General features: G+C 56.0%; 2 protein-coding genes across 5 annotated transcripts; one reads left to right on the top strand and one right to left on the bottom strand.

Annotated features, from left to right (window-relative positions):
• Positions 1–81: 81 nt before the first annotated feature.
• LOC103544355 (aflatoxin B1 aldehyde reductase member 4) lies at positions 82–11189 on the bottom strand. Of its 2 annotated transcripts, XM_070610736.1 has the most exons (11): positions 10813–11189; positions 10405–10484; positions 9984–10113; positions 8788–9027; positions 7137–8619; positions 4492–4679; positions 4192–4296; positions 3350–3446; positions 3019–3118; positions 2296–2425; positions 82–1435 (listed from the first exon to the last, which is right to left on the bottom strand). In XM_070610736.1, the coding sequence occupies exons 5-11, from the start codon at positions 7477–7479 to the stop codon at positions 1274–1276; spliced, it is 1125 nt and encodes a 374-aa protein (XP_070466837.1). In that variant the 5' UTR covers positions 7480–8619; positions 8788–9027; positions 9984–10113; positions 10405–10484; positions 10813–11189; the 3' UTR covers positions 82–1273. The 2 variants fall into 2 exon arrangements, with proteins under 2 accessions (XP_070466837.1, XP_070466838.1); XM_070610737.1 differs by lacking the exon at positions 8788–9027 and having other exon boundaries at positions 10813–11145.
• SLC66A1 (solute carrier family 66 member 1) lies at positions 6621–26516 on the top strand. Of its 3 annotated transcripts, none has more exons than XM_070610749.1 (8): positions 6621–6845; positions 12274–12470; positions 17411–17540; positions 18453–18540; positions 19162–19304; positions 19475–19567; positions 20161–20346; positions 21721–26516. In XM_070610749.1, exons 2-8 carry the CDS (start codon positions 12307–12309, stop codon positions 21790–21792), a joined length of 876 nt encoding a protein of 291 aa, XP_070466850.1. In that variant the 5' UTR covers positions 6621–6845; positions 12274–12306; the 3' UTR covers positions 21793–26516. The 3 variants fall into 3 exon arrangements, with proteins under 3 accessions (XP_070466850.1, XP_070466851.1, XP_070466849.1); XM_070610748.1 differs by lacking the exon at positions 6621–6845 and adding an exon at positions 7681–7760; XM_070610750.1 differs by lacking the exons at positions 6621–6845; positions 12274–12470 and adding an exon at positions 7674–7760.
• Positions 26517–27998: the final 1482 nt, after the last annotated feature.

Raw genomic sequence — 27998 nt, 5'->3', positions numbered from 1 at the left:
CTGTGTCCTTTGAATTTCCATATGAATATTAGGACCAGTCTGTCAATTTCTCTAAAAAAACAAACAAAAAATCAGCCGGGATTTTGATAGAGTTTGCACTGAATCTTTAATTTGGGGGATTGTGTCATTTTAAGCAACTCAAGTTTTGGGTGGTCTGCTGTGCAATAACTAACACACCACCCCGCTTAGGGGAAGCTTCCATTTTATCATGGACGAAGAGGAAGGAGGGGCACTCGTTTCTGGAGAGAATATATTCTGTTTTCAGGGTGCCTCCCTCTAGACGGCCATGGGACTTTCCTTAGAACAAGGAGCCTTCAATGGTGGTTCTGTAGGGCTTCCGAGTTGAGCCCCTTCATCACTTCAAGCTGAGCAAGTTCTGAGTGTGGCCTCCACCGCTCACCCAGGGCTGAAGGGACTTTTCCGCTCTGGGAATGGTCACACGGCAACCCCCAGCCCTGGCATTGCTCTTCGGCTCCAGCCTGGGGTGCCTCCTGCTTAGAGCGGGGATCTGCGGAGGGAAACGGGGGCCCTGGCTGCCCGTGCCCCAACCCCACTCCCAACAGCAGCAGGCCCGGCGCAAGGGCCAGGAATGTGGTGGATGACCAGAGACAGGAGGCTTCAGCCAAGGCAAGAGCGAAGCCACCGCTGAAGTTGACAGCGTGGGTTCAAAATGGTCCACAGCGTCCTGGGAGCTTCTATTCTTCTCGGGGCGACTCTAATAGTACGTTTTTACCCAAACTGTTGATTTTGTAAATGTTTAGTGAGGGCATTTCTAAATGAGAGAAGACCCGCTTCACAGTGTGTGGCCCTCTTTCTCTGTCGTGTGTAGGAGAGTGAGGGCCACCTGCAGCCCCAGTGTCAGGGGCCAGGCTGGATTCAGGACAGGAGGCTGGGGAGACCTCATGAGGGCAGTGTGCACTGAGACCCGCTCAGCGCCTCTGCCCTTTGAAGACCCCAGCACACGGTTCTGCCCCTTTGGCAGGAAGCCCCCAGGCAGCATGGAGACAAGCCCGTGGTGCTGACTCAGGGCCTGGGCTACAGCCGGGTCAAGTGCCTGCTTTATTCAGACAGGAACTGCCGAGCAGGGCTCCGCCCCAGCCTTACACAGTGAGAAGGCCACCAGAGCAAGGCAGGAATCTACAAATTAACGTGTGGATCCAGACAGCCACGGAAGATCAGGCTGAATCAGCTTAAGGCAAACACTGGCCAAGGGAGAGAACAGAAGAGGGGACAGGAAAGAAAGAAACCGCTGGCGGCTTGAGCCCTTGGGGGCTTAGCGGAAGTAGTTGGGACATTCGTGGGCAACCAGGTGCCAGGCTTCATCAAAGGCCTGCACGACGGCCGGCTCCAGGGGCCCCTCCTCAGCCGCTGCCAAGTTCTGTGCCAGCTGCTGCATGCTGGACATGCCCAGGATGACCGCGTCCCCAAGGGCACCCTGCAAGGGGAGACGGCCAGGCGTCAGGAGACTTCTGCAACAGTGACTCCCGTCACACACACTCCCCCTCCCAGCCTCGCCCCTGCCAAGAGCTGCGATCTGCTGTTCACTTCTGCCCTACATAGCTCTACAGAGAATTTAAGGGGCCTTCCACAATTGCAACTGTGTGTCTGCAGACCCTGTCTTCTTTCCCCTGCTGCCACGCTGCTCATCCTCAGACACACCTCAGTGCAGAGCCCAGTTCTGCCCCTCAGCCGCTGTGTAAACCCAGCTGAGTTATCTAACCTCTCTGAGACTCAGTCTCCTTTTCTATTTTCAGTTGGTTTATGGGAATGAGAAATTATGTAAAGCACTTAGCTCCCATTTATTGAGAACCTACTATGTAAATGCCAGACAGTATGTCACTGAACAAGGCTGAAGCTGGAGAAAAGTCTTAGCCTGGAAGACAGGTGACACCAAAGAGAGAGGGAAACCCCAACTCCCACCAGAGGAGAGAGATTCATGGGTTTTCAGTCAAATCCGTGATAAATTTTCTACTCCCTTCACAGCTATGTGAACCGGTTTCCTCATCAGTAAAATTAGGACAGTCACACTTCATCAGGCCTAAGTAATTAATTAATGATTAATTCCGTGTCTGTAAAGCCCTTATGACAGAGCCTGGCACCTAGACAGCTACTGAGAACAACAGGAACACTGCCAAAAGAATTGGAACAGGGAGAAATTTCAGAGGAAAGAAACTATTTAGAAATCATGAAACTATTTAGAAATCACCTCAAGGTAATTCTGGCTCCCCTAAAAGAGGAGAAGCAAAAAAAAGAAAAAAAGAGGAGAAGCATCCTTAAAAGAGACAGCTGGGTTACCTGGAGCTGGGAGTGGTGGTACATCCACCGGAGGGCGGCCGAGGTCATGCTGGGGGCACTGGTGCCATCCGCAGCCTGCAGGGCCTTCTCCACCAGGGCAATGGCCTCGAAGTGGTGCTCCTTCCAGAAGCTGGGCAGGTGAGGGGAACGGCACAAGGGTTAGTCCCATGGGGTCACACTGGAGGGCCACAGCCAAAGACTCAACCAGGGCAGCTGCACCCACGCCAACCCTGTAGCACAGAGGGTCAGTGTCCCCTCTGGCAGTGAGTCTCCTGCTTTACTCGCAGCAGAACCACCCATGATATTGGCTCCCTCACCAGAAACCCCAGCGACATCTCCTCCCTCAGGGCGCAAAGCCTGCCCTTACTTGACTTGGTAAAACAAAGACAGCTTGTACAGGGGGCAGGCCTCGGCCCCAGGCCTCCTGAGCCTCAATCCAGGGCTCGCTCTTTCCTCTTGGCAGGTGATGAGCACTTCTCAGGGAAGAGCTATGACTTGGAAGACCTGGCATAAGGTCCAGGGATCCTCATTTCCTCACAGAGGTCCCAAGAAAACAAGAAGAAACCCCACAGAGGGATCGGTGATTCCTGCAGGAATCAAGAGACGCAGGTCCAGGCAGTAAGGCAGGGCTGGAGCCCCTAGGAAAGCAGCCTAGGACCTCTCCATCTCAGATAAAGGGGAGGCTCCATCCCGTCCATTTGCATGCAGCCATTCCCACCTCACCGATTCCTGTAGACCTCGGCCCAGTTATTCCCAAAGAAGCGGCCCGCAGGCTGTTTCCCGTCCTTGTCCTCGTACTTGTACTTGCCGGTCAGCAGGCCCCCTGCGGAAAGGCTGCAATCAGACCCGCTGGCCCGCACTGCGCCCAGAGGCTGCTCTGGACTGGGGGGGGGATGGTGGGAGACCCCGGAGGGATGGAAGACAGCCCAGCCTCTGGTCACACCCGCCCTGCTTCCCAGGTCCTGGACCTGGATTTCCGGTCAGGAGTAGGCAGACACAGGACAGGGCCAGGAACGCCCTCCCCCAGGGGAGCCTGCCCCACTGCAGCCCGTACCAGCCAGAGGGTTGTAGGCGTAGAACCTCAGTCCAAAGTGCCTCAGGCAGGGGAAGAGCTCCGTCTCCACCTGCCGGGTGGTGGCGTTGTACATGCCCTGCAGGTAGAAAGCCCGGCTGGAGAGGGTGCCCTTGTTGACGGAGGGACCCCAGCCTTCTTCTTTTAAAACCTTCAGTCAAAATCTGCCTTTAGCAATGATTTCCAAAATCACTAGTGTTGGTAAGGGATGGGGAGATGGTGCTGGACCCATGGAAGGGAAACCAGACTGGATATATCATTCCACAAATATCTGAGGGTGCCAACCGTGGGCTGGACACTGGGCTTCCAAACACCAGCCAGTCCAGCAAGGTCTCTGCCTCCAGCTCCAAGAGATGCTAGAGTTGAGTGAAAAACACAGACAGAAGATAATGATCACAATAAAAGTGGATTCTACGATCATAGCAGATGCTCACAAATATTTGCTGAATGTAGTCTGGAGACTGGATGCTCCTCTGGGGTGTGGGGAAAGGCTTCCAGAAGGAGAGGCATCTATGTGAGCCTGAGCACTCCTGCCAGAGCATGACAGGAGGAGTGCTCAAGGCTAAAGTGCAGAACAAGGAAGCGGGAAGGACGGACAAAGGGCACATGCAGGCAGAAGGGGGAGCCCGCGCCAGAGCGAGCACATGCCTGCTGGCCAGGCTGAGGAGCTTGCACGTGACCCTGTGGCCACCTGGGAGCCACCTGCAGGCTGTGAGTAGGGGAGGGGCTGCTATGGGGAGGGCACAGGGGGCAGTTAGCAGGGTCTAGGGACCCCGGGATGAGCAGGCGCCCTGAGACGGAGGCCTCTGCAGCCCGGCCCTCACCTGGTACACGGTGGGCACGATCCAGCCATTGCTCTTGCAGAGGGTGCAGATCTCAGCCACCTCCCAGGAGGCATAGTTGGAGAGGCCCAGCTCCACAAACTTGCCCTGCAGGGGAGGCGGCAGTCACATCCCACTGCGGCCCGGGACACCAAGAAGGGTAGACAGTGGGGAGGGGGGCACCCTGGGAACTGGCGACAGACCCCACTCTGGGACTGCCCTGGTGTCTCCACTCTCCTGGGTAGTGACAGGGCAAGGAGAGCAACAGCAGAGCTCCTCCGAAGCTCAGGGGGCCGCCTTCACCTCCTGGTGCAGCTGGTGGCAGGCGCGCAGTGTCTCCTCCACGGGGGTGCTGTGGTCGGGTGCATGCAGGTAGAAGAGGTCCACCCGGGGACACTGCAGCCGCTTCAGTGACGTCTCTAGCTGGGACCGGACACAGTCAGGCTTCAGCGACTTCCCTTCCCAGGGATTGGCCTTGGTAGCGATTTTCACTTTGGGGGGAGAATGTAATGGTTGAGAGACTTATAACCTCTTACTAGCATGTAACCCTAGCTAAATTATTTAAATTCTCCGAGTCTGCATTCTCTAATCTGTAAAGTGGGGATATAACAATGGAACTGTCCTCACAGGGAGATCGTGAGGATTAAATAATATCTGATACATAACTTCTCCATGTTCGCTGCTGTAATCACTGTCATTAGTCACCAAACTGCTGGCTGTGCCAGGCCTTGCACCAGAGGCTGAGTTCGCAGAGATGAACTAACTGACTCTGGACCTCTGCCCTCCGGGAGCTCCCCCATCTAGCAGGCGATGTTACAGTATGGTAAGTGCACTAGAGACAAGCACCTCATGCTACAGGAGCCCAGAGGAGAGGTGTGTGGCTCCACAGCCAAGGAGGAAGGGTGGCAAGCACAATGCATAGCGTGGGAACATGGGCAAAGTCACAACAGCAAGAAAACACAGCATGTGAAGGGCCGTCATGAAGGCAGGGAGCAGTGGCACATGAGACAAGCGAAGGGGCACAGACCTAACCCCAAAGGGCTTTCTCAAACACCAGCATGCAAAGGTTTATGACTGGACCCGTCAGCCAGGTTCACTCTGGCTGCAGTACAGAGAAAGAACTCAAGGGGGCAGGCCTGGAGACAGCCAGAGGAGTAAAGAGGCTGCCAGAAGAATTCAGGAGACACGCAGCTGCCTGAACACCGGGCACTGGCAGAGGTCAAGCTGAGAGGCAGGTAGAAGGCAAAGGAAGCAGAAGGCAAGTGTACGTCCCCCTCCCCTTGCAGACTCACAGCGTCTGCACATCCACTGCAGACCCAGCCTCCATGAGAACAAGACAGTGTTCTGCCACGCAAACAGCTTAGTGCTGGAAAGAACACTGGCTGTCTGGACTGACGGATGCGGGGACTGTGCACTTTTCACACTTGGCAAAGGCAGGTCGGAGGGTCGGAGGGGAGTCATCAGACCATGGGAAATGAGAGAGAACAAGCCCTGTAGCTTCTCATCCAGATTTTCTCCATTCCCCAACATTTCTCAGTTCCCCTGCAACGTCGGTGTGAACTTTGCCTCAGCTCCAACCTGAGGACTTGGGCTCAGTGAGTGCCTGGACTCAAGGAGGAAAGAAAGGAAGGGTTGGAGGAGAAAAACCAATTCAGAAACAAAATCTTCACTATCAGGAAGAGGCAGCCAGCTGAACTAGAAAGCGGGTGCCTTAGAAACGTGTTCCCGTTCTGTTCCTCCAGATCCACCAAGCTATGGATCCAAGGAGGACTCGGGGGCCCACGGTGCAAGGGCTGGGAAGGGAGAGGCTCAGGGTGGAAGAGAGGAGGCAAAGTGTGGGAGTAATAACAGTAGCTACCGTTCACTGAGCCCCACTGTGTGCCAGGCACCCTCCTAGGCACCTCGCTAATGTAATGAGGGACAGTCCCTCCCACACATACACATCCTTCACTCAAGCCACACCTGCCTACTGGACATCCTTCCACACACGGGGCGCTTTGCATTTCCAAGCCCAGACTTTGCGCAGCTATGCCCTCAGCCTCAAATGCCCCTTTCCTTCATTCTCTGCCCAGCAAACGACTATTGGTCCACTAAGGCCCAGCTCCAGTGTTCTCTGAGCTTTCCCTAGTGCCTCTCTCTGTCCAGACCATCCTCTCCTCCCGCCAAAAGTGGTTCCTTTTCTATGATCCTCAGTGATCATTTGCTTCAATCTTCCCCGTTAGACTCTGAGCTCCCCGGAGGTGGGTTAGAGTCACCTTCCTTCCTATAGCCCCATATCACAGCCTGGCACCAGGCTATAGGAGTGGACAGAAAGGCCTCACGCCCTCTCTCACACCTTCCTACTCCTCACTCTACCATCCCTGCTTCCCCAGCCGGGCCCACGGCGTCGCTACAACTCTCCCTAAGAGAGCCAGGGGTACCGCCAACTGAACAGAGCAAAGTCTAGAGCCTGACCAAAGACCAGGATGGGAAAAGGGCGCTCCTGGAGCGCACGGGCCGTGAGGACAATGCAATAGGGAGAGGTGTAGGCAAGCGCCTGGAGCCCGGTTATGGGCACCTGGGAGGGATGAAGGGTGAGCTGCATAGCTCCGGAGACCAGTGTTGCAGAACCAAGAAAGCAACGGGGATAAGAAGCGAAGGACTAGAGCAGACTCAGGGTAAGACTCGGGGATTCGCGAGCTGCAACCCCCTCCCTGCAGGAAGGTAGAGGAAGGTAAAGGGAGGGGAAGGAGGTCAAGACAAAGCCCTGGCCGGCTGTCCGGGCCTAGATGTGCTCGGGGCCCGAGGAGCTGGGGTTCACAGAGCTGCGGGGTGGCCAGGGGAGCATGGCGCCCTGGGAGGGGGCGAAGGGGTCGGTCCTGACCGCGGCAGGTGCACGGCTGGGGCCGGGTCAGCGCTGCACGAAGCGGGGGGGAGGCCAGGGGCAGGGCGCGGGGGCCAGGCCATACCTTTGCAGTCGCCGCCGCCCAGCCCGAGCCCCAGGCCGCCCAGGATGCTCTCGGACTGGCCGTCGCTGTACATGAAGGCCGTGTCCAGCTCGGTGTGGCCGCGCTCCAGGAAGGCGCGTACGGCCGCGGCGCTGGCGGGCGCGTCCATGCGGCGCCCCATCTCCATGGTGCCCAGCACGGTGGCGGGCCGGACCCCGGCGTCCGAGGCGGCCCGCGGGGTAGACAGCAACCGGGACATGGCAGCGGTGGCGGTGCGAGCCTCGGGCTGCCCGGGGCGAGGTGCGCAGCGAACCCCGGCGCGAGCCACCGCACGAGCCACTGCACGTGATGCGGCGGCCAACATGAGGTCTGCGCCTGCGCGCCGGGGTGCCTCGGGCCCCGCCCACCAGCCGCGGGGGAGGAGCCCCTGAGGCCGCAAGGGAGCGAGGACAAGGTGCGCGCCCCGCACACACGCTCGGCCGGCTCGCGGCGCCTCCAGGGACCGTCCGCCAAGTGCGCGGCGCAAGAGGCGGAGCCGGGGGCTCCGGGGAGGGGCGGGGAGGGGAGGGGCGGGGCCTCGGTCAGCTGACCCCGGCTGTGAAGACCGAACCCAGAAGCTGGGCCCGGGCGGCGAATCCTGACGCGGTGAGCCGGGATAGAGGCTGGGGGCCAACGCGAAGGCCGCGGGTCGGGACTCTGGGGCTTTCCTGCTGCATCTTTCCAAACCCTCCTGCAGCCCCTGCGCGGTCTTGGGGCTCCTGTCCCGTCCTTGGGGCGCGAGATCCTGGGACGCGGCTCTGGGCCGGGATTGGGTGACTCCTCGGGGGCAACTAGCATGGCCTCTCGGACCAGCCTGCCTAGGGGTTGGGGTCTGGGTCCCCTTTCACCTCCTAGTCCCTGCCGACGGGCCCCTTCGCTTCTGACGACTTTGTTTTCCCCAGGCCGGGCCAGGGGAGGGGGCCTCGCGGCCACTGTCCCCAGCGGCTGCCCTGTCATTATCCCCGCCAAACAAGCAGCCCGCGCTGGGCTGAGTCACCAGGAGGGAGTTGTGACCCAGGACCCAGAGACCTGGAGTGGGCCGTGTCCCCAAGCCGGACGCCCCTCCCCTCCGTGTACTCCCCGGGTCTGCAGGGAGCGCCGACTGCCCCCTCCCCACGCCGTGCCGAGGACGGGTTTCCAAGTGTGTACATAGAAAGTCTGCGTTTGGACGTGTGAGGACTGGCACGGGTCTTGCCCATTCAACACTTAGTGAAGGCTGCTGTGTGCCAGGGACCCCCGGGGGGGGGGAGCGGAGAAGGTGGGGTACAGCCAGGACAGAATAATAGCCATCCCGGCTGTTACTGCTGAGTGAGTGCTAACCTGTGCCAGGTGCCCTTCTCATCGCTTGGTGGGTTTCTCCCGTTTAACTCTGCGGTCAGCCTAGGAGGTGGACGCTTGCCTTATTCCCCCGCTGTACAGATTGGAGAGGCTCGATCTCTTGCCCCGGAGTTCTGTCCTAGGAGGCCTGGGCAGGGCGGTTCCACAGGGTTTTCTCTTCAAGCCGAGGCCCTTCGAGCTCACAGTTACGTCTTTCTCCCTCCCTCCCTTCCTTTCTCTCTGTCTCGCTCTTTCTTTCCCCTTTCCTGTCTTTCTCTGTGCAGCTGGTGTGTCTAGGCCCTGAGAATAAGCTTACAGCTAGGGCGGGGCAGAGGAGTGCGTTTAAAGTGGTCGCTGAGGATTCTTCAGGTGTGTGGACAAGGGGAGGGCAAGAGACGACAGGTGTTGTCCAGTCAGCTCTTGCCAGGCCTCTTTGAGAGAGCAGGTTAGCCTGGGCCGCAGTGTCTCTTTCCCAGGCCCTGCAGGGGAAGAAGGACACTCCCGGGGAAGAGACAGCACGCGCAGAAGCCTGGAGGCCTGAGGAGTATCTGAAGACCTGGAGCAGGGGAGGAGACGGGTGGAGAGGGCAGTTCTTAGAGTGCCTCGGGGCTTTGCCTCAAGGAACTTGGCCTCCATCTAGTAGATCAAGGTGGTCAGGTCACTTGACCAGCTTCAGCTGGAAACCTCTCCCTGACTCAGCTTGGGGTCTGGCAGAGGAGCTCGGAGGTGGCAAGAGACACCTTCTCCACTGCAGCCTTTCTCAAAGTGTGGCCCCGTGTGCCAGAATCAGCTGGGGGAGCTTCTTGAGCCCAAGTCCCTGGTTGCCAGCCCAGACACACTGATCTTAATTTGTGTTTTTTTTTTAAAGATTGGCACCTGGGCTAACAACTGTTGCCAATCTTTTTTTCCTGCTTTATTCCCCCCACCCCCCACCCCCCAGTACACAGTTGTATATCTTAGTTGCAGGTCCTTCTAGTTGTGGGATATGGGACGCCACCTCAACGTGGCCTGATGAGTGGTGCCATGTCCGCGCCCAGGATCCGAACCCTGAGCCGCCACAGCGGAGCGCGCAAACTTAACCACTCAGCCACGGAGCCGGCCCCTAATCTTCAATTTTGAACGAGTGCCTTCCAAGGACCCCTGCTTTGGTCCTTGTTAAACCTGTGGACGCAGTCACGCTTTGTTGCAACCCTGGACATCTGTTCACTTAGTGCTGTTTGTCCAGGAGGTGGGCCCGTTCTCAGAAGCAGGCCTGGGCCCAGGCTGGCTCCCTACTCCCTACTGGGGTCAGAACCTGCAGGTGACAGGCTGTAAGCATAGCGGCCCTCAGAGGAAGGCGCTTCTGTCCGGGGCTCGGGTGTGGCTCAGAGTCTCCTGAGCCCCAAGGTGCACACGGTGCTGTGCGGGGACAGGGACCAACCACACAGTGCCCTGGGCCCTGTGAGCCAAGGTACCCCCTCAAGACACCCCCCTCCCTCACTGGGCACATGTCCACCGTATTTCTTCCCTAACCTGGTGATGAGAGAGAGTGAGCGCGCAGCCTCAAAGTGGTTGAGATACTGGTCTCTCCTCAAAACAGTCACTACGATGCGGTGCGTTGCGTCGCGTCAGGCACTGGGCTCAGAGCCTTGGTGCACTTCCTCTGCAGAACGACCCAAAGAGTGAGCGTCATTCTCCTCACACAGGTTCAGACAGGCTACTCACTTGCTCAAGGCCGCTCAACCTTATCTGTAAAATGGGGACGGTATTCCACCGCCCCCCTCCCGCCACAGGGAAGTTACAAGGATGGCAGTTTACTAACGTGTGATGAGCTGCAGTGGCATGATCAGACGCTGTAGGGGAGGGTGGGGCAGGCAGTCCAATTAGGGGATCGCTGGGGAACAACAGGACTTGATTTGAACTGCCTTTGGTGTTGCCAAGGTACAGTTCTTACCTGAACTGTATGATCCCCTGGGGTGGCCTTGCAGGTGCTGGTGGCAGGACATCAGGTAAACGATTCCAACATCAGCTGTGCTGAAAGTCATCAAGGTGGGTCCCCAAGGTGCAAGCAGAGGCTTCCAGCCACCCTTGCCGGGCCCTTGGAGATACTGCAGTGAACCAGGCAGGCGGTGACCTGGGGCACCCTTGCCTCCAGCTCGGGGCCTCTGCCCGCGGGTAGTCACGTTAGGGCTGAGAGCCTAGAGCTTCCTAAGAGAAGCAGCTGACTCGCTTCCTTTCCCTCCCCGACGCTCTCAGATGGCCGCAACCTCAGCAGTTCCACGGGTCCAGCCTGGGCCTCAGTCCTGGGCTATGACACAATACTGGGGGGCTAAGAAATAAAAAACAGACGTTTATTTCTTACCGTTCTGGAGGTTGGGAAATCAGAGCTCAAGGTGCTGTTAGGGTCAGTGTCCGATGAGTGTCCACTTCCTAGTTCATAGATAGCTGTCTTCTCACTGTGCCCTCACGTGGCAGGAGGGGTGAGGGAGCTCTCTGGGGTCTCTTATAAGGGCACTATCCCCGTTCATGAGGGCTCTGCCTCAAAACACCATTGCCTTGGGGGTTAGGTTCCAGCGCATTTTGGGGGAACATAGACATTCAGTCTATAGCACGGGGCATTGCTTTATGAGGGTCCTGGGCCTCCTGACACAAGTGGGAACTGAAGCGGGCTGGAGAGAGCTCAGCCCAGGCGAGCAAAACCCCTCTGAGCACAGGGAGGAAAAGGGAAGCCCGCGTTCTGGGCGTGAGAAGCTGGGCAGCTGTGCCAGACCACGGGCGGGTGCTGCCACGCCCAGGGACAGTGCGTCTGAGGAAGTGTGACATGGTGGCTGTGAGCTAGGGTTTGGGGCCCAGTCCTGGCTTTGACTCCCGGCTCTGCTGCTTCTTGGCTGGGTGGCCCTGGCAAGTCATTTCCCTGGTTCCTCACGGACGCATCAGTAGCCCGCACTTCACAGAGTCGATGTGAGGCAAAATGCGTACGTGCTGCAAGGTGCTTAGCACGGAGCTCAGTGACCGGGGCTGTGATGATTCTGCGTGGTAGGGGTGGCTTCAGCAGGCTCCACTTTCTCTCCCTTCTCTGGGACTGTCACACGGGCAGTCTCTGTCCAGGGTGCCTGGCCACCGGGAGGGGTCTTCCCTGCCTGCCACTGCAATGAGCCATCCTCTGGCTCTGTTGGTGGTGAGGATGGGGAGGTGGCTGTGGACTCCTTGTCGGCAGGTGTTCCACACATGTGAGCTCCTGGGAGATTCTAGCGCGCCACGCTTGGATCCCAGCCACCTGTGCAACCCTGGGCCTCACCTGGGCCTCATTCTGCACTTGCCTCATCTGACCGACTTGGGGGACGAGCCTTCTTTAAGTGAAATAATGCTCTTAATGGGCCTGGTCTCGGCAGACCCTCACAGCGCAATTTACAATGACAAAAGATTGGAAACAATCTAAATGTTCAAGAGTTAGAACAAAGGTGACGTTGTTTGAGGGCTCAGTTCTCCACACGGTGTTGATGAACTCATTTAACCCTCACAACTGTGCGAGGGAGGCACTGTTATTGCCCCATTTTACAGATGGGGGAACTGAGGCACAGAGGGGCTGTCGCAGCATTAACACGTGGTGAGCTGGCATTTGAGGGTGCTTTTCTCTGCCTGCAGGCCCAGCGCTCTGCCTGCATGTGTGGTGGGCACACGTTTGCTTCGATCTCCGTCCTTGAGGCTGATTGTGTCCTCTGGCTCAGGGGCTTGGTCAGTGACGCGTGATAAAGCTGGCATGGGGCCGTGACTGGGATCCCGACCTCCCAAGGCTAAAGGCCCCCTGTCTTTCTCCCTCTAGAGCCCTCCTCCTTCCATCCCTCCCGCAGCAGCCATGGTCTGGAAGAAGCTGGGCCCCGGCAACTTCTCTAACTGCCCCAATGGCTCCCGCCAGTGGATATGGGACGTGTTTGGCGAGTGTGCCCAGGACGGCTGGGACGAGGCCAGCGTGGGCCTGGGCTTGATCTCCATTTTCTGCTTTGCTGCATCCACCTTCCCGTGAGTAGTGGCAGGTGGCAGGGGTGGGGCAGTGGCTCCAGGGACTGCACAGAGGAGGGGCTGCCTGGCTGGCGCGGGCCTCTCCAGTCTCAAAACCGAGTGTGCTCCCTCCCCCACCCCCACTCACTGACTTCTAACCCACCGTGGAGGGCCCTGCACTGAACCCGACCCTAGGCCTTGCCTTGTGCTGGGCGATGCTGCAACAGATAAGAATAGTGGCTACTGTTTACTGAGTGCCCACGATGTGCCTGGCTCAGTTCTAAGCACTTGACATGTTTTTACCTCATTTAATCTTCCTAACAACCCTGTGAGATAGGCACAGTTACTATCCCTACTTTACGAGGAAACGGAAACCCAGAGACGTTAAGGAACTTGCTCTAGGTTGCACAGCTAGTAAGAGAGGAGGCGGAGGGGCAGGAGGGCTGGGATGAACCAGACACGGCCTCTGTCCTGTGACAGTCCAGTGGTGGACAAGCAGTGATTGCACAATAGTGTGGCCACTGCTGTGATTGTGGAATGAGGACATACTGTGATGTGGACAAGTCATTTCACTGCTCTGCGCCTCAGTTTCCTCATCTGTGAGATGAGATTGTTGTTCTCCAGCTCCCAGGGTTGCCATGAGGGTGGCATGGGGGATGGGTATAGGGAAAGCACCCAGCTCAGGGCCTTTGCACATGCATGCTGAATGCCATGGCTGGCCAGGGTGTGTGAGGGTCAGGGGGCGGGGAGAGGTGAGGTCGAAGAGGTCTTTGAGGGCCCTGTCATGGAGAGGCATTCTCCCCTGTTAGGAAATTTGCTCTTTATCCTGAGGAGAAAAGATAATCAGGGGCTTGACATTTTTTTAAATAGCTTTTTTGAGAGATAATTCATATACTATACAATTAGCCCATTTAAATGTGCAATTCAGTGGTTGTAGTATTTCCAGAGTTGTGTAACCATCGCCACATTCAGTTTTAGAACATTTTCATCACCCTAAAAAGAAACCCCAAAATAAATGAGCCCTTCCTCATTTCCCCCTAATCTCCCAGCCCCTGACAGCCACCCGTCTACCTTCTGTCTCTATACGTTTGTCTGTTCTGGATATTTCATATAATGGAGGCATACAGCATGCGGCCGGCTTCTTTCACTTAACATAACGTCTTCACGGTGCATCCATGTTGTAGCCATGTATCAGTACTCTGTTCCTTTTTCTGTCCGAATAATATTCCATTGCATGTGTCTACCATATTTTCTTTATTCACTCATCCATTGATGGACATTGGGTTGTTTCTACTTTGGGCTCTTACGATTAAGGCTGCTGTGTACCGTCACATACAGGTTTTGGTGGAGACGTATGTTTTACGTCTCTTGGGTATGGACGTAGGAGTGGAATTGCTGAGTCATGTGGTGACTCTGTGTTTAATCTTTTCAGGAACTGCCAGACCGTTTTCCAAAGCAGTTGCCCCATTTTATATTCTCAGCAGCGTATGGAGGTTTCAGTTTCTCCAAATCTTCATCAGCCCTTGTTGTCTTCTATCTCTTCTATTACAGTGTCCTAGGGGGTGGGAAGTTGGGTCTCATTGTGCTTCGATTTGTGTTTCCCTGATGACTAGTGATGCTGAGCAGCTTTTCATGTGCTTATTGGCCGACTATATATCTTCTCTGGAAAAAGGTCTCTTTGGATCCTTTGCCTGCTTTTCAACTGGATTGTCCTTCTTTGTTGAGTTGTAAGAGTTCTTTATATATTCTAGATACGCCGCCCTCGTCTGACGTAGGCTTTGCCAGGCGCTTTCTCACTCTGAGGGTTGTCTTTTGCCTCTCTTGATGGTGTCCTTCGAAGCACAAAACTTCTAAATTTTGCTGATGTTCAGTTTATCTATTTTTTTGCTGTTGCTTGTGCTTTTGGTGTCATATCTAAGAAATCATAGCCTAATCCAAGAACAACGATATGCGCTTATCTTTTCTTCTAAGAGTTTCTTACATTGATCTGATTCTGATGCGGATTCGATGTGTGTCTTTTCCCCAAACCATCAGGCAGTTAACTCACTTCTGACTCTACTTGGAGACAGCATCAGATCCCACCGGTTAAGGGCTCAGTCCTGGAAGGGTGCCCGCCCCCACCCCGCCCCAAACTCGGATGCCGGTCCCAAGTCCAGGCTGTCATCTGTGCTGCTGACTGCCCTGCTGCAGGTCGGAGCTTCCAACAGCCCCTCCTCGGGGCTGAGTCACTTGCAAGAGCAGCTCCCAGAATGCAGACATTTTACTTCATAGGTCACTGACTTATCCTAACAGAGTATAACTCAGGAGCAGCCAGATGGAAGAGTTGCGTAGGGCAAGGTATGTGGGAAGGGGCGCCGAGCTTCCGTGCTCTCTGAGTGTGCCACTCTCCCCAGATCTCCACATGCTCACCAGCCCGGAAGCTCTCCGAACGCCATCCTTTTGGGTTTTTATGGGGGCTTCATCACACAGGCATGGGATTAAATCATTGGCTGTTGGCAGTTGAACTCAAACTCTGCCCCGCTCCCCTTCCTGGAGGTCAGGGACTTTCACTTCCCCCTCTAATCACATGGTTGGTTCCCCTGACAGTCAGCCTCCTCTCTCCTTAGGTGACCTAGGGGCCTTTACCAAAGTCACCTAATTAACATATCAAAAGACGCCTTTATTGCTCTGTTCACTTAGAAAATTCCAAGGGTGTTGGGAACTTTGTGCCAAGAACAGAGAAAACCAAATACATATTTTTTGTTGTAAATCCCAGTATCCCAAATGAGCTCTCACATTTCTTCTTTGATCCAGTTTGAGCTATATTTTGTATACGGTGCGAGGTAGGGGTCCAGCGTCATTCTTTTGCGGGGGAACATCCAGTTGTCCAGGTACCACGTGTTGAAGAGACTGTCCTTTACCCATTGACTCACCCCAGTGCTGTAAGGTCTGGACATTTTTGCTGAATCACCTCGTTCCGGGTGCCGTGGGAGGTGTGGTGCAAGACAGCACAACAGACCCTGTCTTTGCCTTTGCAGAGCTTCCATGCTGGCTCCCTCCCAGACAGTCTGAGAGTCACGGGGAAGAAGGACGGGGGGACAAGGAGAGGGGCTGGAGGCTGTGTAAGATGCCCAGCAAGCCATGATGTCAGGGGGCATTGGAGAGGCCCTTAGGAAGCAGAGTGGACAGGTGTGGGTGACCGACAGAGGTCGAGGGAGAGAGACGCCTGTCCTCAGCTGTGACCTTCCCCAGAAGTCTCTGAGGAGCTGGCCGAGGCTTTGCTTTCCTGCCACGGCATGGGGCTGGCCCTGCCTGGGCCTGGCTGATCAACCAGTGAGGGGGGTCAGGGGCCTGGAGGGATCCCCAAGTGATGACAGGAAGAGCAGCCACCTTCCTCCTCGGGACTCGGCCTCTCCTGGGTTTGACAGAATCACTTTCCCTGCCGTTTATGGAGACACAGCAAGTCACAGCGTCCTAGAAGGAGCTTTAAGGGCCACGTGATAAACCTTAATTAAGGGCCTTCTCGGTGCCAGGCTTGTGCTGGGCACCATCCCTGCCCTCAGGAAGCTTGAGTCCAGGAGGGACGAGGATGTCCAGTGTTACAGAGGCGCAGGGAGAGGATGCTGGTGAGCTCAGGTCAAGGAAGGCGCTGGGGAGGAACTGGCACTTCCTGAAAGATGGAGAAGAGCGGGTGGCAGGCTGTCTGCGGATGCAGAGCTTGGAGGAAGGGAAAGCAGTCCTGGTGGAGGGGGTGGGGCAGAGGGACAGCCGGACCCAGGGGCCTTGTAAGGGCATGCTCATGAGGATGTGGGTCCTTGCTGAAGAGCAGTGGAAGGCTCTGGAAGATTTTGGCAAGATTGGAGTTTTAGAAAGCTCCTGAGAGGGAGGATGGATTTGAGGGGAACAGGCTGGGTTAGGAGACCTAGAGAGGTAGGTGGAGGGGGCTCCGTGGGAGATGGCGATGGGAGGATGGCGGGGGTGGGGCAGGGGCAACAGCGCCCAAGCGCAGCTTTCCTAGGCTCTCACTTGGGTGAAGGATGGGGTGAGGTGCCATCTACTTACCGTTCATTTATTTAAATACACACAGATGATTAGAAAGAAATGGAACAGTGAATGGCAGTTTGTGTAATGGTGAAGAGCAAGACTGGAGCCTCAGGGTCTGGGTGTGAATCCTGCCTCTAGGTCTCCCTAGCCGTGTGACATGACTTGCGCGGTCCCCAGTGAGGTGGCTCGTCAAAGTAGACTTGACCTCCTAGGGGGCCGTGAGGACTGAGTGAAGGAATGTGCACGAAGGGCTCAGAGCTGCGCCCGAGGCCCCATTGCCACTGTCAGCATTGGACTCATGCTGAGACCTGGCCAGAGGTCCAGAGAGACGGTCCCAGCACCAAGGACCTTTAGGAAAACACTCAAGGTACCGAAAGCCGCCGGCTATTGTAAGGAAAGCCAAGCTCCAGGAACGACAGTGCCCCCCTTTGTCTGTTGCCCTTTGATGATAACAGGCTGTGGTTCAGCCCATCTTATCATCAACCGCTCCTGGAGATAGGGCAGCGCTCAAGCCTTGGGCCCACTGCCACCACCGCTATCCTTCTTCGAAACCCCCACACCCTCCATAGAAGAATCCAGTGTTCTATAAAGTGGTTCTCAGGGCCTAACACAAAACCTCAGGACCCAAAAAAACCCAGGTCCCCACTGGGAGACCCCAGGGTGCTGTGGAGGAGAATCTGAACAGTGCTCTGGATCTCTCTGGAGAGTGCACATCCCATAGTTTCCAGGTTGGAAGGGAGCCACCAAAGGATCAAGAAAGGCTCGCGAGGATTCTGCCTGCGGGAAGGATTGGCTCGCGGGCGACCTCCCGTGCTTCCTGCCCCTGCGCTGCTAGTCTGTGGTTGTGGTTGTCTCCTCCGGGGCTGTTCCCTCCTTGACGCTCCAACGCGGCGTCCGAGTCCTCGGGCCTGAGCGTGTGTCTCCCTCCTTTGCCACAGCCAGTACATCAAAGCCTGCAAGACGGGCAACATGGACCAGGCCCTGTCTCTGTGGTTCCTCCTGGGCTGGATCGGCGGAGACTCCTGCAACCTCATTGGCTCCTTCCTCGCTGACCAGCTGCCCCTGCAGGTGGGCCGGCCCCTGGGCAGGGTGGGCTGCCTAAGACAGCCATGGCATAGGCACTGGGGCAGCCAGCAGGGGAGGCCTGGGCTCCAGAATCCTGACCCATCGTCCCATCTGGTGAGGGCCCCACTCTGTAAAGAGAGCCCTCTGCCTTGCCACACAGTATGACAGTGTGCTGATCAATGCCCTTTTCTGGGCCTCAGTTTCCCCATCTGCAGAATGAACACATCCAACCAGAGGATCGCCGGGCTGTTTTGCCTGTGAGGTGCTGTGGTCCTAACTAAGCTTTCAGGGCAGGGAGGAGGAAAGGAGTTTTCCCCTGGAGGCCCAGCTGCCATCATCCTCCTGTGGTGAGACAGAGCTGGGTATCGCAATCAGGAAGCCATTGTCTTCCCAAGCAGGACTGTAAAGTCCTGGTTTTGGGGTTTTTTTTTTTTTTTTTTTGCTGAGGAAGATTCACCCGGTTGCCAAACATCCTCTTTTTGTATGTGAGCTGCTGCCACAGCATGGCTACTGACAGATCCGTGGTATAGGTCCACGCCCAGGAACCAAACCTGGGCTGCTGAAGTGGAGCACACTAGGCCACCAGGGCTGGCCCTGGACTATAAAGTCTTAATTGCTCCTGTATCAGGCCAAAACAGAGCCCTCACTTCCTGCTTGCATCCCATTTTGTCCTGACTACTGGAGCTAGCCGCCATGTCCTGCACTGCCCAGGCCGGGCCCTCTGCCCACCTGATCTCTGTGCCAGGTAGGAACTGTGATCCCCTCCTTTCTAGAGGAGGAAACAGCTCAGAGAGGTGAAATGACTTGCTTAGGGTCACCCAGGTGTGTTGTGGCAGAGCACTACCCCTGTGCCAAGGTGTGGTCCTCGGAACCTGGGAGCGCAGCTCACGCCCCAGGCCCCTGCTTCTCTTACAGACATACACTGCGGTGTATTACGTCCTGGCGGACCTGCTGATGCTGTCGCTGTACTTTCATTACAAGTCTAAGAGACGGCCCTCTGCGTGTGAGTACGGAGGTCCCTCTGTGTCAGGGCTCAAGGGGCAGCCGAGAGGGCCGGGAGCTTGGGAGGAAGCGGGTTTCCCGTTGTTGGGTGATAAGCCAAACCTCGGAAAGACTTTCTGGGCCTTATCTGAAGGCCTGAGCCCTGATGGGCCAAGATAGAGGCCAGAGGGCGGTGAGCATGTCCGGGCAGGGCCACAGGGAGTGCCCTTCACTCGAGTTCTCAGTCTGCAAGTGTGACTTCAGCAGCTCCTCTGTGCCCAACCGTGGCTTCGAGCTGAGGAAACAAGGACAGGGCACACAGACCATCACTGTCCTTGAGGATCCAGAAGGGATGATACCTGAGGTCAGTTCGGGGGCTATTACGGGCACTTGCCATGGGGCTGTCTCAGCATTTCCAGTTTGCATAAGCCCCTCCTGTCCGTACTGCTCTCATCATTTCACCTCTACAACCAGAGATACTGTTATTATACCCATTCTACAGATGAGAAATTAAAAGTCAGAGAGCTTAGGTCACTTGCCCAAGGTCACACAGCCACTGAGGGGCAGGGCCAGGACTCAATTCCCAGTCTGTCTGCTGCCACTCAGGTACCTAACCTCGGCTTCCCTCCTGCATCATGTCCAGCCTCGGCCCCCATCAATTCTGTGCTCTTCTTCATCTTGGGGATGGCGTGTATCACCCCGCTGCTGAGCAGGACGGGCTCTGTGGCTGCCCCGAGGGAGGTCTTCCAGGGGCGGACACTCCTGTCTGTGGAGCCAGCCAGTAAGGTGAGGTGTGGGTACGCGATGGTAGAGTGGGGTGGGGGTTGGCTCATCCCAAGGGCCCACCCCTTCGTGGCCACGTGGGCGGGAGGTTGCCTTCCAGGAGGGGGCTTGGGGATCTCAGCCTGCACGTCCGGCCCCTCCAAGGCACTGAGCGCCCCCTTCTGCCCTCTCAGCCCTTCACTCGGCAGGAAATCATTGGCTTCGTCATCGGCTCCGTCTCCAGCCTGCTGTACCTGCTCTCCCGGCTGCCCCAGATCCGCACCAACGTGAGCCTCGGGCAGGGACGGGTGGGGCCGCGCGGCAGAAGAGCCGGCCCGCAGCTCAGGCCCTTAGGGTTAAGGGGTGGCATGGGGCGGGAGTCTTCGTGCAGAAGGTCTGCGTCCAAACTCACTGTTGGCTTGGGCAAGTTAATCCAATTCTCCCAGCCTCAGTTTCTGCCTCTGGAAAATGGGCATGCTGATGCCCGCCATCAGGGGTCCAGGTGACCTTTGTGTGTCTCAGGGAAGGTGAGAAAGAGGGGCAGAGAGGAGAGGGGAGGGTGGGGAGTCAGGGAGGGGGAGGCTTGCTGGGCAGCGAGCATCAGCATGGCGCTGGAGAGCAGGCGTGGTGGGGCCAGCAGGCACGGGCAGCTGTGGTCTCCTGTGCACCTGAGCGGGGCGTCTGGGAGAAGTCATTGGACTGGGGATGGGGAGTCAGGCCCTGGGAGGGCTGGTCTGAGTGCCAGGCCCATGTTGGACACTGGGCACACAGTGAAAAATCAGCTCAGAGCATGTACAGTGTGCGGGGCTGATGGACACATGGACAGTTCCAGTCCACAAGCCCTGTTTGAGGTCTCTGACCCCATGCGCCTCACCTCCAGTTCCTGCGGAAGTCGACCCAGGGGATCTCCTACTCACTGTTCGCCTTGGTGATGCTGGGGAACACACTGTACGGACTGAGCGTGCTGCTCAAGAACCCCGAGGTGGGCCAGAGTGAGGGCAGCTACGTGCTGCACCACCTGCCCTGGCTCGTGGGCAGCCTGGGTGTGCTGCTGCTCGACACCATCGTATCCTTCAGGGTGCGTAGGGCAGGTGGGGTGGGGTAGGCATGGCAGCGGCAGCCTCTGCCTGCACACAGCATCAGCATCCATCCATTCATCCACCCCTCCATCCACCCATCCTTCCATCCATCTATCCATCCATCCATCCATCCATCCATCCACCACTCCCCCCTCCTTCCATCCATCCATCCGTCCACCACTCCATCCATCCATCCATCTATCCATCCACCCCTCCTTCCATCCATCCATCTATCCGTCCACCACTCCATCCATCCATCCATCCATCCACCACTCCACCCCTCCTTCCATCCATCCATCCATCCATCTATCCATCCCACCCGTCCAAGAGTCAGACCTCGTGTGTGCCCGGCGCCCCGGTAGGCACGGATCCAGTAGTGAACAAGAACAGACACGGCCCTTGCCTCAGGAAGCTAACAGCTCAGTCAGCACACACGTAATTATCAAACAGTTACTTCGTTGCAGTGGCACTGAGTAAGTACCACAGAGAAAAACTACGAGAGTCTGAGCAGGAGACTGTTCTGGTTTAGAGGCTCAGCAGAGGCCTCCATCAGTGCTATTTAAACTGTGCCCTGAAGGAGAAGGAGTCAGGTAAAGGCAAGGGAGGGATGTTCTAGGCACAGTTTGTGTAAAGCCCCTGAGGAACAGGGAGAAAAACCAGCCCATCCATGCCAGAGGAATGAAAGCTGGAACATGGAGACATACATGCATTAGAGTCAGAAAAACCTGGGTTCAAATCCTGGCTCCACAGCTTCATAGCTGTGTGACACGGGGCAAACCCTTAACCTCTCTGTGCTCGCATATCTTTCTCTGCATGGTAGAGGTAACAGTCACTGTCTCACCAGGATAATAGGGCAGTTACATAAGATGAGGTACCCAGAAGCACCCAGCACACAGTGAGCGCTCAGTAAATGTTTGCTAAATGACTGAATGGGGCATTATTTGGATCTCATTTGGGAGAAAGTAAACATGGGCCTTGTTTCAACATTTGCTGAGTCCCTGCTGGGTGCAATGAGAGAGAAAGGAAATCTTAAGCTCTAGTGCCCCAAATGACCCCAGCCACTTGGTGAGCCCCCCAGGATGCTGTAGGGTGAGAGGAAGGCAAGATCCTGGGGCTGGGGTTGCGGGGGTGCCGCCTGAGGGAAGAAGACCCCACGCTGGACTTGGAAGGTGCACAGAGTTTGGCTGGGGAGGGGACCGTGGTCAGAGTGGAGGGGGGAGCGAGAGCAGAGGCCAGGAGGACGTGGCTGATCTTCCCACCTGCCGGAGTGGGGACGGGAGGCGGGGAAGAGGGAGCCACAGGCCGCCAGGGGCAGGTCCAGCCCACGCTCTGCTCGGTGTGGCCTTGACGTCGGGCTCCAGATCTCCATACAGTTCCTGGTGTACCGCAAGGCCGCCACCTCCTCAGAGCGCCAGCCCCTCCTCCCCAGCTGACCAGACCCCAGGCCAAGGCGACAAGGACGTCCAGGTGCCACACTCAGGAAGAGAGAAGGGTGGGGGCAGTCACGGTGCTGCTGACCTGGACTGGGCCGTGGAAAGAGCTGATGGGGCCTAGAACTCCCGGCCCAGCCGTCTGCCCTGTGGCTCCGAAACCTCTGTGGGCTGACTCTTCCGGAAGCCCTGACTAACTCTTCCAGGAGCAAGATGGCCCCCAGGGCCAGCCCGGCCCTCCTTGGAGCGCACCTCCCAGGGTCCAAGGCAGCTGTCCCTGTGAGCCTCGAGGGAGGGGCTGCGGCCAAGGCCTTGCGCTCTCAGAAGACGGTGAGGCTGCCCATCAGCTCACCTACCTCATTCTGCTGTCTCACCCCTGGGTGCGGGGCACCGCGTGGCCCGGTGCCCAGGACTGCGGCCTGGCGCCCAGGCCTGTCCTGCTGGCTGCAGACAGCCAAGTAAACGGTCCTTCCCAGCGGGGCCTGTTCTGTTGCTCCTGCCCCCGGTGCTGGGGTCTGGGCTGCTGTGGGAACTGCGGCGGGTGGGGATCTGGGCCCTACCTTCCAGGGCCCAGGCGGGACCTAAAGGGTCAGGGTGTGGGATTGCCGAGCAGGAGGGGACGGAGTCTGCCAGTCAGCCCCAGGGGCCTCTGGTTTCTTCAGCCTGCTTCTCTGGGACAGGCGCCACACCTGGTGGTGGGGACACTCCAACAGGGTCCCTGCACCTCGGCGCTCAGGAAGAAGCAGGATACTTAAGGTCCAGATCTTGGTTCTGTGTCTTAGCTTCTCGGTGCCTGAGTTACCTCATCTGTGAAATGGGATGACAGTATTACCACTTCATGGCCTTATAAAGTGGTGTCATTACACAGTTTAGCCCGAGAGTCTGGCATGTAGTAAGGAATCAATAACGGTTACCTTTGATTATTTTTAGTTGGAGGAGAAGGATGACCAGATCTCCCTGGAGATCAGGGAGACCTTCCTGGAGGAGGTGACATGGCAGAAGGATGAGCAGGGGACAGGTGGGAGTGCTGCAGGCCGGAGGAAGGGCAGGTGCAAGAGCAGGGGGAGGGAGGAGAGGAGGGCAGGCGCAGCTCTGAGCTCCGCTTCCCAGGCCCCAGCCTTACTTTGTCACCTGGACCCTGTTCTGTGTCCACTTCCCTGTTGGCCACGACCCTACGGGTGCCTGAGGACAGAGGGGCTAGCTCCCCTCTGTGCTGGCCGCCTCTCGCCCCCACACACCCCACCTCACTTCCCCAGAGCCACCGGGGTGGGCGAGAAGCTGCACCCCAGCGTCTCAGAATCTTCCTCTTGCAGCCCCCAGCAACGGGGCCGCAGCCTCAGCCGCGAGAGGGCGCCGTGGCCCAGTTTGTGCCCCCAGCATTTGTGGAACACAGCCCTCCCTGCTCGGCCCACACTGTGCAGGGGACCCTGGGCGGGGGGCGGGGGGGGGGCGGTGAACCCACTCTGGTCCCTGCCCTCAAGGAGGGGAGACGGTAGCTGGGGTCTGGTGGGAAGGGCTGGGCCCAGAGGGTACAAAGTGCCATGGGAATGAGGGGATGAGACCAGCCCCAGGAGACTCAACCAGAGAAGGCTGCACAGAGGAGGTGCCCTGGAGCTGAATCTGGAAGGGAGAGGGAAGGGCAAGGCAGGACAAAGGAAGGGTGTGTGCAAAGGCCTGGAGGTGGGAGTCCGGGCTGCTCCCAAGGTGGCACCACTTATGAGGAGCCTTGAAAGCCAGGCTGACATGAGGACGGTCGTGGAGGCAGGGCTGGCTGGCAGCGGCTCACAGCAGGTGACTGAGTTTGGTCTGGGGAAGAGGAGCAGGGAATTGGGTCTGGGGAGACCAGGGAGGGGGCACCTCTGGAGTTCGGGTGGGCAGGGAGGGCCGGCAGGGCCGATCTCCCCCAGCCCTGTCCTGGGCATGCCTGCGGAGCCCCGGGTGTACCCGGGCAGCCGCTGACGTTCATTGAGCACTGGCTGTGTGCAGGGTGGGGCTGCGCACGGTCTCATTCAGTCCACCCAGCCCCCTCTGAGGTAGGTGTAGTCGCAGTGGCCATTTTACAGATGAGAGAACAGGCTTTGAGGAATTAAGCAACTTGCCCTAGGTGACCTTGCTGGGAGTGGCCACTGTGTGATTTGCATTAGGTCCCTCAGCTGCAGGGCTTGAGGGTCCTCAGAGTCCCCTCCCTCCCTCTGTTCATGGCTAGGGGTCCAGGGCTTCAGGCCGGGGGCAGTCCCAGCCTCACTCTCACCCTCGGGAGTGGCCCAACCCTGCTGGGCTCAGGCTCCCTTCCCACTGTCCTGAACCGTGACTCCCACAAGCTTCTGGCTTTGTCCCAGCAGAAGTGGCCCCCAGGCCCCAGCTGGCCCTGGACCGGGCTTGGTTCAGGTGCCCTTTGTCAGCCAGCTGTCTGGCTCCATCCAGGGCTGTGACCTGGCTCGATGCCACTTACCTGGAACCAGGTGGTGCCCTCCCAGCCTGAAGAGCTGGGGGCTCAGTATGGCAGCATGAGTCCCAAGGGCGGGCCTGAACTAGAGCTGGCAGGGGAGAAAGACGTGAACCCTCATGTCCCCTGCCCAGGAAGCCCTTGTCTGATGGGGGTGGCATGATCCCTTGCTCCTGGGAAGCACCCAGTCTCATGGGGCGGTGGCTCTTGCTTTCAGGCGCTGCCCAGTCTGCTGAAGTCTGTGGTTCCTTCCTCCTCAGGAAGCCCGGGTCTCACGGGGGAGACCTGGCCCCTGGCCCGGGGAGTGCCCTGATGGAGAACGTAGTTGTGGTGAAATGAGATGGGCTTGTCGGCTCGTGCCCCAGCACCTGACACGGGTGTGTGTAAGGGCCTGGGAAATAAATGACGGCCACGTGAGCTTGTCTACCCACAGCCGGGACCTCCCCAGGTTCCTCTTGGAGAACGGAGGGCCAGCCCGATTGATGGATTCCACCGCATGGGCTGGGCCATGCTTGCTGGCAGACGGGGCCTGGAGGGGAAGGGTCTCCAGGTGGATTTCCTGTCTCCCCCAGCTCACACCTCGTGCTCCTTGCTGCAGGCAAGGGCTGGTGGGGTCCTCATCTCTAGGTGTGGCCTGACGGGATGGCAGCCCCCACCTCCAGTCCTTCCTCCCGCCTGAAGCGTGGGCCCAGCAGAGTTCTGCACTTGGTTTCAGGTCCAGGCTCAGCTGAAAAAGTGGCAGAGCACTTACCAGTTGCCCTTGGCCAGGAGGGTTTCTCCCTTAGGACCTTGATGGGCAACGGGAGGCTGGACCAGTCACCCCCAAAGATCCCTACCTTGGTGGGTTATATTTTAGCTATTGAATGAGAAGCCATATATGAAAATGCCTTGCACGATGCCTGGCCCTGGTGCTCCCCAAATCCCAGGGGACGGAGGCAGGCAGGCAAAGCTGGCTGGCAGGTGGCATTCTCCAACAAAGCAGATGGAACAGCCAGCAGCCAGGTCCTCAGCACTCAGCCCAGGCCCTCCCAGCCCAGGGTTCCCCTTGGCTGTTTAGCAGACCTGGGACTTTTTGAAGCCACAGCTCAGACAATATGGCTTCAGTCCCCAGAGCTGAGAAAAAGGAGAAGTCCACAGCTCGCCCTCTCTTCCGCCCTTCTCCTGCTGACTTCACCGGAGCTGGAGGGTGGGACCACAGAGGCCCCCGGGGGGGAACAGCCAGGCGTCCCAGATGTCCCAGCACCCTATGGGGAAGGGGGTTGCCTTTTGCTTCAGATTAATTCGATTCACCTGATAACTACTGATTAGTCCCCCACCCCTGTGACAGCCCTGAAGACACGGCCCCCCACCGGTAGCACTGTGCCTAGCACATAAAAGTGCTCAGTAAGGATTAATTTTCTTAATAAGTACTTCTCCACCCCGACCAGACAGTATGGGCGGACTTCTCTTCTCTTCACCATCATATCCCCAGTACACAGTGGTGCTCAGTGAATGCTTGGTGAATGAATGAGTGAATGCAGTGAATGCCTGAAACACTGTCCCTCAGAGAGCCTACAATCCTGGGAAGGAGGCAGGCCTGTTAGCAGCGATCAGAGCTGTTGAATGGGTGCACTTTAAGATTTTTTTTTTTTTTCCCCTTTTTCTCCCCAAACCCCCCGGTACATAGTTGTATATTCTTCGTTGTGGGTCCTTCTAGTTGTGGCATGTGGGATGCTGCCTCAGCGTGGTTTGATGAGCGGTGCCATGTCTGCGCCCAGGATTCGAACCAACGAAACACTGGGCCGCCTGCAGCGGAGTGCGCGAACTTAACCACTCGGCCACGGGGCCAGCCCCTGAATGGGTGCACTTTAAATGGGTGAATTGTACATGTGAATTAGATCTCAAAAAGGTTATTTGAAAAAATATCAAATTAGCTATTATTGAAATTTGAGTGGGAAGTGATGGGTAATGAGAATAGATTGCATCTTGCAACCCTTCTGCTCGCACACTGTTGCTACAGAGTAATGTGAATGCCTGATGGGCGTGAGGATGGTGGCCAGTTAGGTGCGAGGAGTAAAGGGTTTCCTTCACCACACTGGGCAGAGAGAGTCAGACACGTGTAGGATGGAGTCTGTCCGTCCCGGGGAGCATTTCGGAGCACTCATCCCAAACTGAAGAGTTTCACAAAAAAGGCAGAGACACTGATAATCAGAATGTGTGTCTGGGAAGGAATATTTTAAATGGCATGGAAAATAACTAAGAACAGAAAATTCAAATAAAACATTAAAAATATTGTACCACATTTAAATATTTCAGAAACTTAAATTTCTCTAAATTATGAGTTTATATAAAGTAATGTTTGTATTCTGAATGTCGTCTTTTTAAAAAGCTAATTGAATAACCAGAGTAGAAGGGATACGAATTATAACCAAACTTTTTATAAAACAAGAAAAAATAGCACCAACTAGTTCTAAAGAAATATCTATTTAACAGGTCATCTGCTTTCTAAAGGGCCGAGAAGTGAATTGCAAAATCAGTAACAGAGCTCTCACTCGAAATATTTTTAGTGAAACAGGTAAGTTTTGACTGAAGCAACAATTTGACAAGGCGTGATTAAGTAATCTGGTTTTCCAGCTGAAGGTTTTACAAATTTTAGTTATATTGAGAAAAGAAAATAATTATAAAATGAGACATTTTAACTTAATATTTAATTTCTATATTTAATTCATAACATTAATTTTTTTAATTTTTAATTTTTTTTAGGATTTTATTTTTTTCCTTTTTCTCCCCAAAGCCCCCAGGTACATAGTTGTGTATTCTTAGTTGTGGGTCCTTCTAGTTGTGGTGTGTGGGACGCCACCTCAGCGTGGCTCAATGAGCGGTGCCATGTCCATGCCCAGGATTCGAACCGACGAAACCCTGGGCCGCCTGCAGTGGAGCACGAACTTAACCACTCAGCCACGGGGCTGGCCCCCCATAACATTAATTTGTTTTCATCCTTTCTTATTAAATTTTAAAAGGTTTTGCCGTAGAGGCTTAAAAAACAAAAATTGATGAGAGAACAGGAGAAAAAGATCCTCTCTTGGAACTCAGAAGTGATTGTACCGTGCAACTTTGCTGTAGCTGATTATTTCTATTAGCTTTCTGGTGGATTCTTTAGGGTCTTCTATATATAGAATCATCGTCCACAAACAACTAGAGTTTTACTTCTTCCTTTCCAATTTGGATGCCTTTTATTTATTTTTCTTGCCTAATTGCTCTGGCCAAAACCTGCAGTACTGTGTGGAATAGCAGTGGGGAGAGTGGGCACCTTGTCTTGTTCCCATTCTCAGAGGGATGGCTTTCAGTTTTTCACTGTTAAGTATGATGTTGGCTGTGGTTTTGTCATATATGTCTTTATTATGTTGAGATATTTTCCTTTATACTCATTTTATCGAGTTTTTATCATAAATGGCTGTTGGATCTTGTCAAATGCTGTCACTCTATCTATTGAGATGATCATGTGATTTTTATTCCTCATTTTGTTGATGTGGTGTATCACGTTGATTGATTTGCAGATGTTGAACCATCCTTGCATCCCTGGTATAAATCCCACTTGATCATGGTGTATGATCCTTTTAACGTATTGCTGTATTTGATTTACCAATATTTTTTTGAGGATTTTTGCATCTATGTTCATCAGCCCTATTGGCCTGTAATTTTCCTTCTTTGTGTTGTCGTTGTCTGGCGTTAGTGTCAGGGTGATGTTGGCCTCATAGAATGAGTTAGGAAGCATTCCATCTTC

Source organism: Equus przewalskii, chromosome 2 (genome assembly GCF_037783145.1).
Source record: "Equus przewalskii isolate Varuska chromosome 2, EquPr2, whole genome shotgun sequence".
Taxonomy (NCBI): domain Eukaryota; kingdom Metazoa; phylum Chordata; class Mammalia; order Perissodactyla; family Equidae; genus Equus; species Equus przewalskii.
The sequence above is the reverse complement of the archived record's forward strand: the minus strand, read 5'-3'. Positions and strand labels throughout refer to the sequence as shown.

Excerpts from the sequence above, each read along its gene's own strand:
- SLC66A1 (XM_070610749.1), top strand. The coding sequence starts at position 12,307 with ATGGTCTGGAAGAAGCTGGGCCCCGGCAACTTCTCTAACTGCCCCAAT. Across the intron at positions 12,471-17,410 it reads TTTGCTGCATCCACCTTCCC|CCAGTACATCAAAGCCTGCA; the intron begins GTGAGTAGTGGC and ends CCTTTGCCACAG. Across the intron at positions 19,568-20,160 it reads TGCCCCAGATCCGCACCAAC|TTCCTGCGGAAGTCGACCCA; the intron begins GTGAGCCTCGGG and ends CCTCACCTCCAG.
- LOC103544355 (XM_070610736.1), bottom strand. The coding sequence starts at position 7,479 with ATGTTGGCCGCCGCATCACGTGCAGTGGCTCGTGCGGTGGCTCGCGCC. Across the intron at positions 4,297-4,491 it reads GCCACCAGCTGCACCAGGAG|GGCAAGTTTGTGGAGCTGGG; the intron begins GTGAAGGCGGCC and ends CCTCCCCTGCAG. Across the intron at positions 3,119-3,349 it reads CGCCTACAACCCTCTGGCTG|GGGGCCTGCTGACCGGCAAG; the intron begins GTACGGGCTGCA and ends GCCTTTCCGCAG.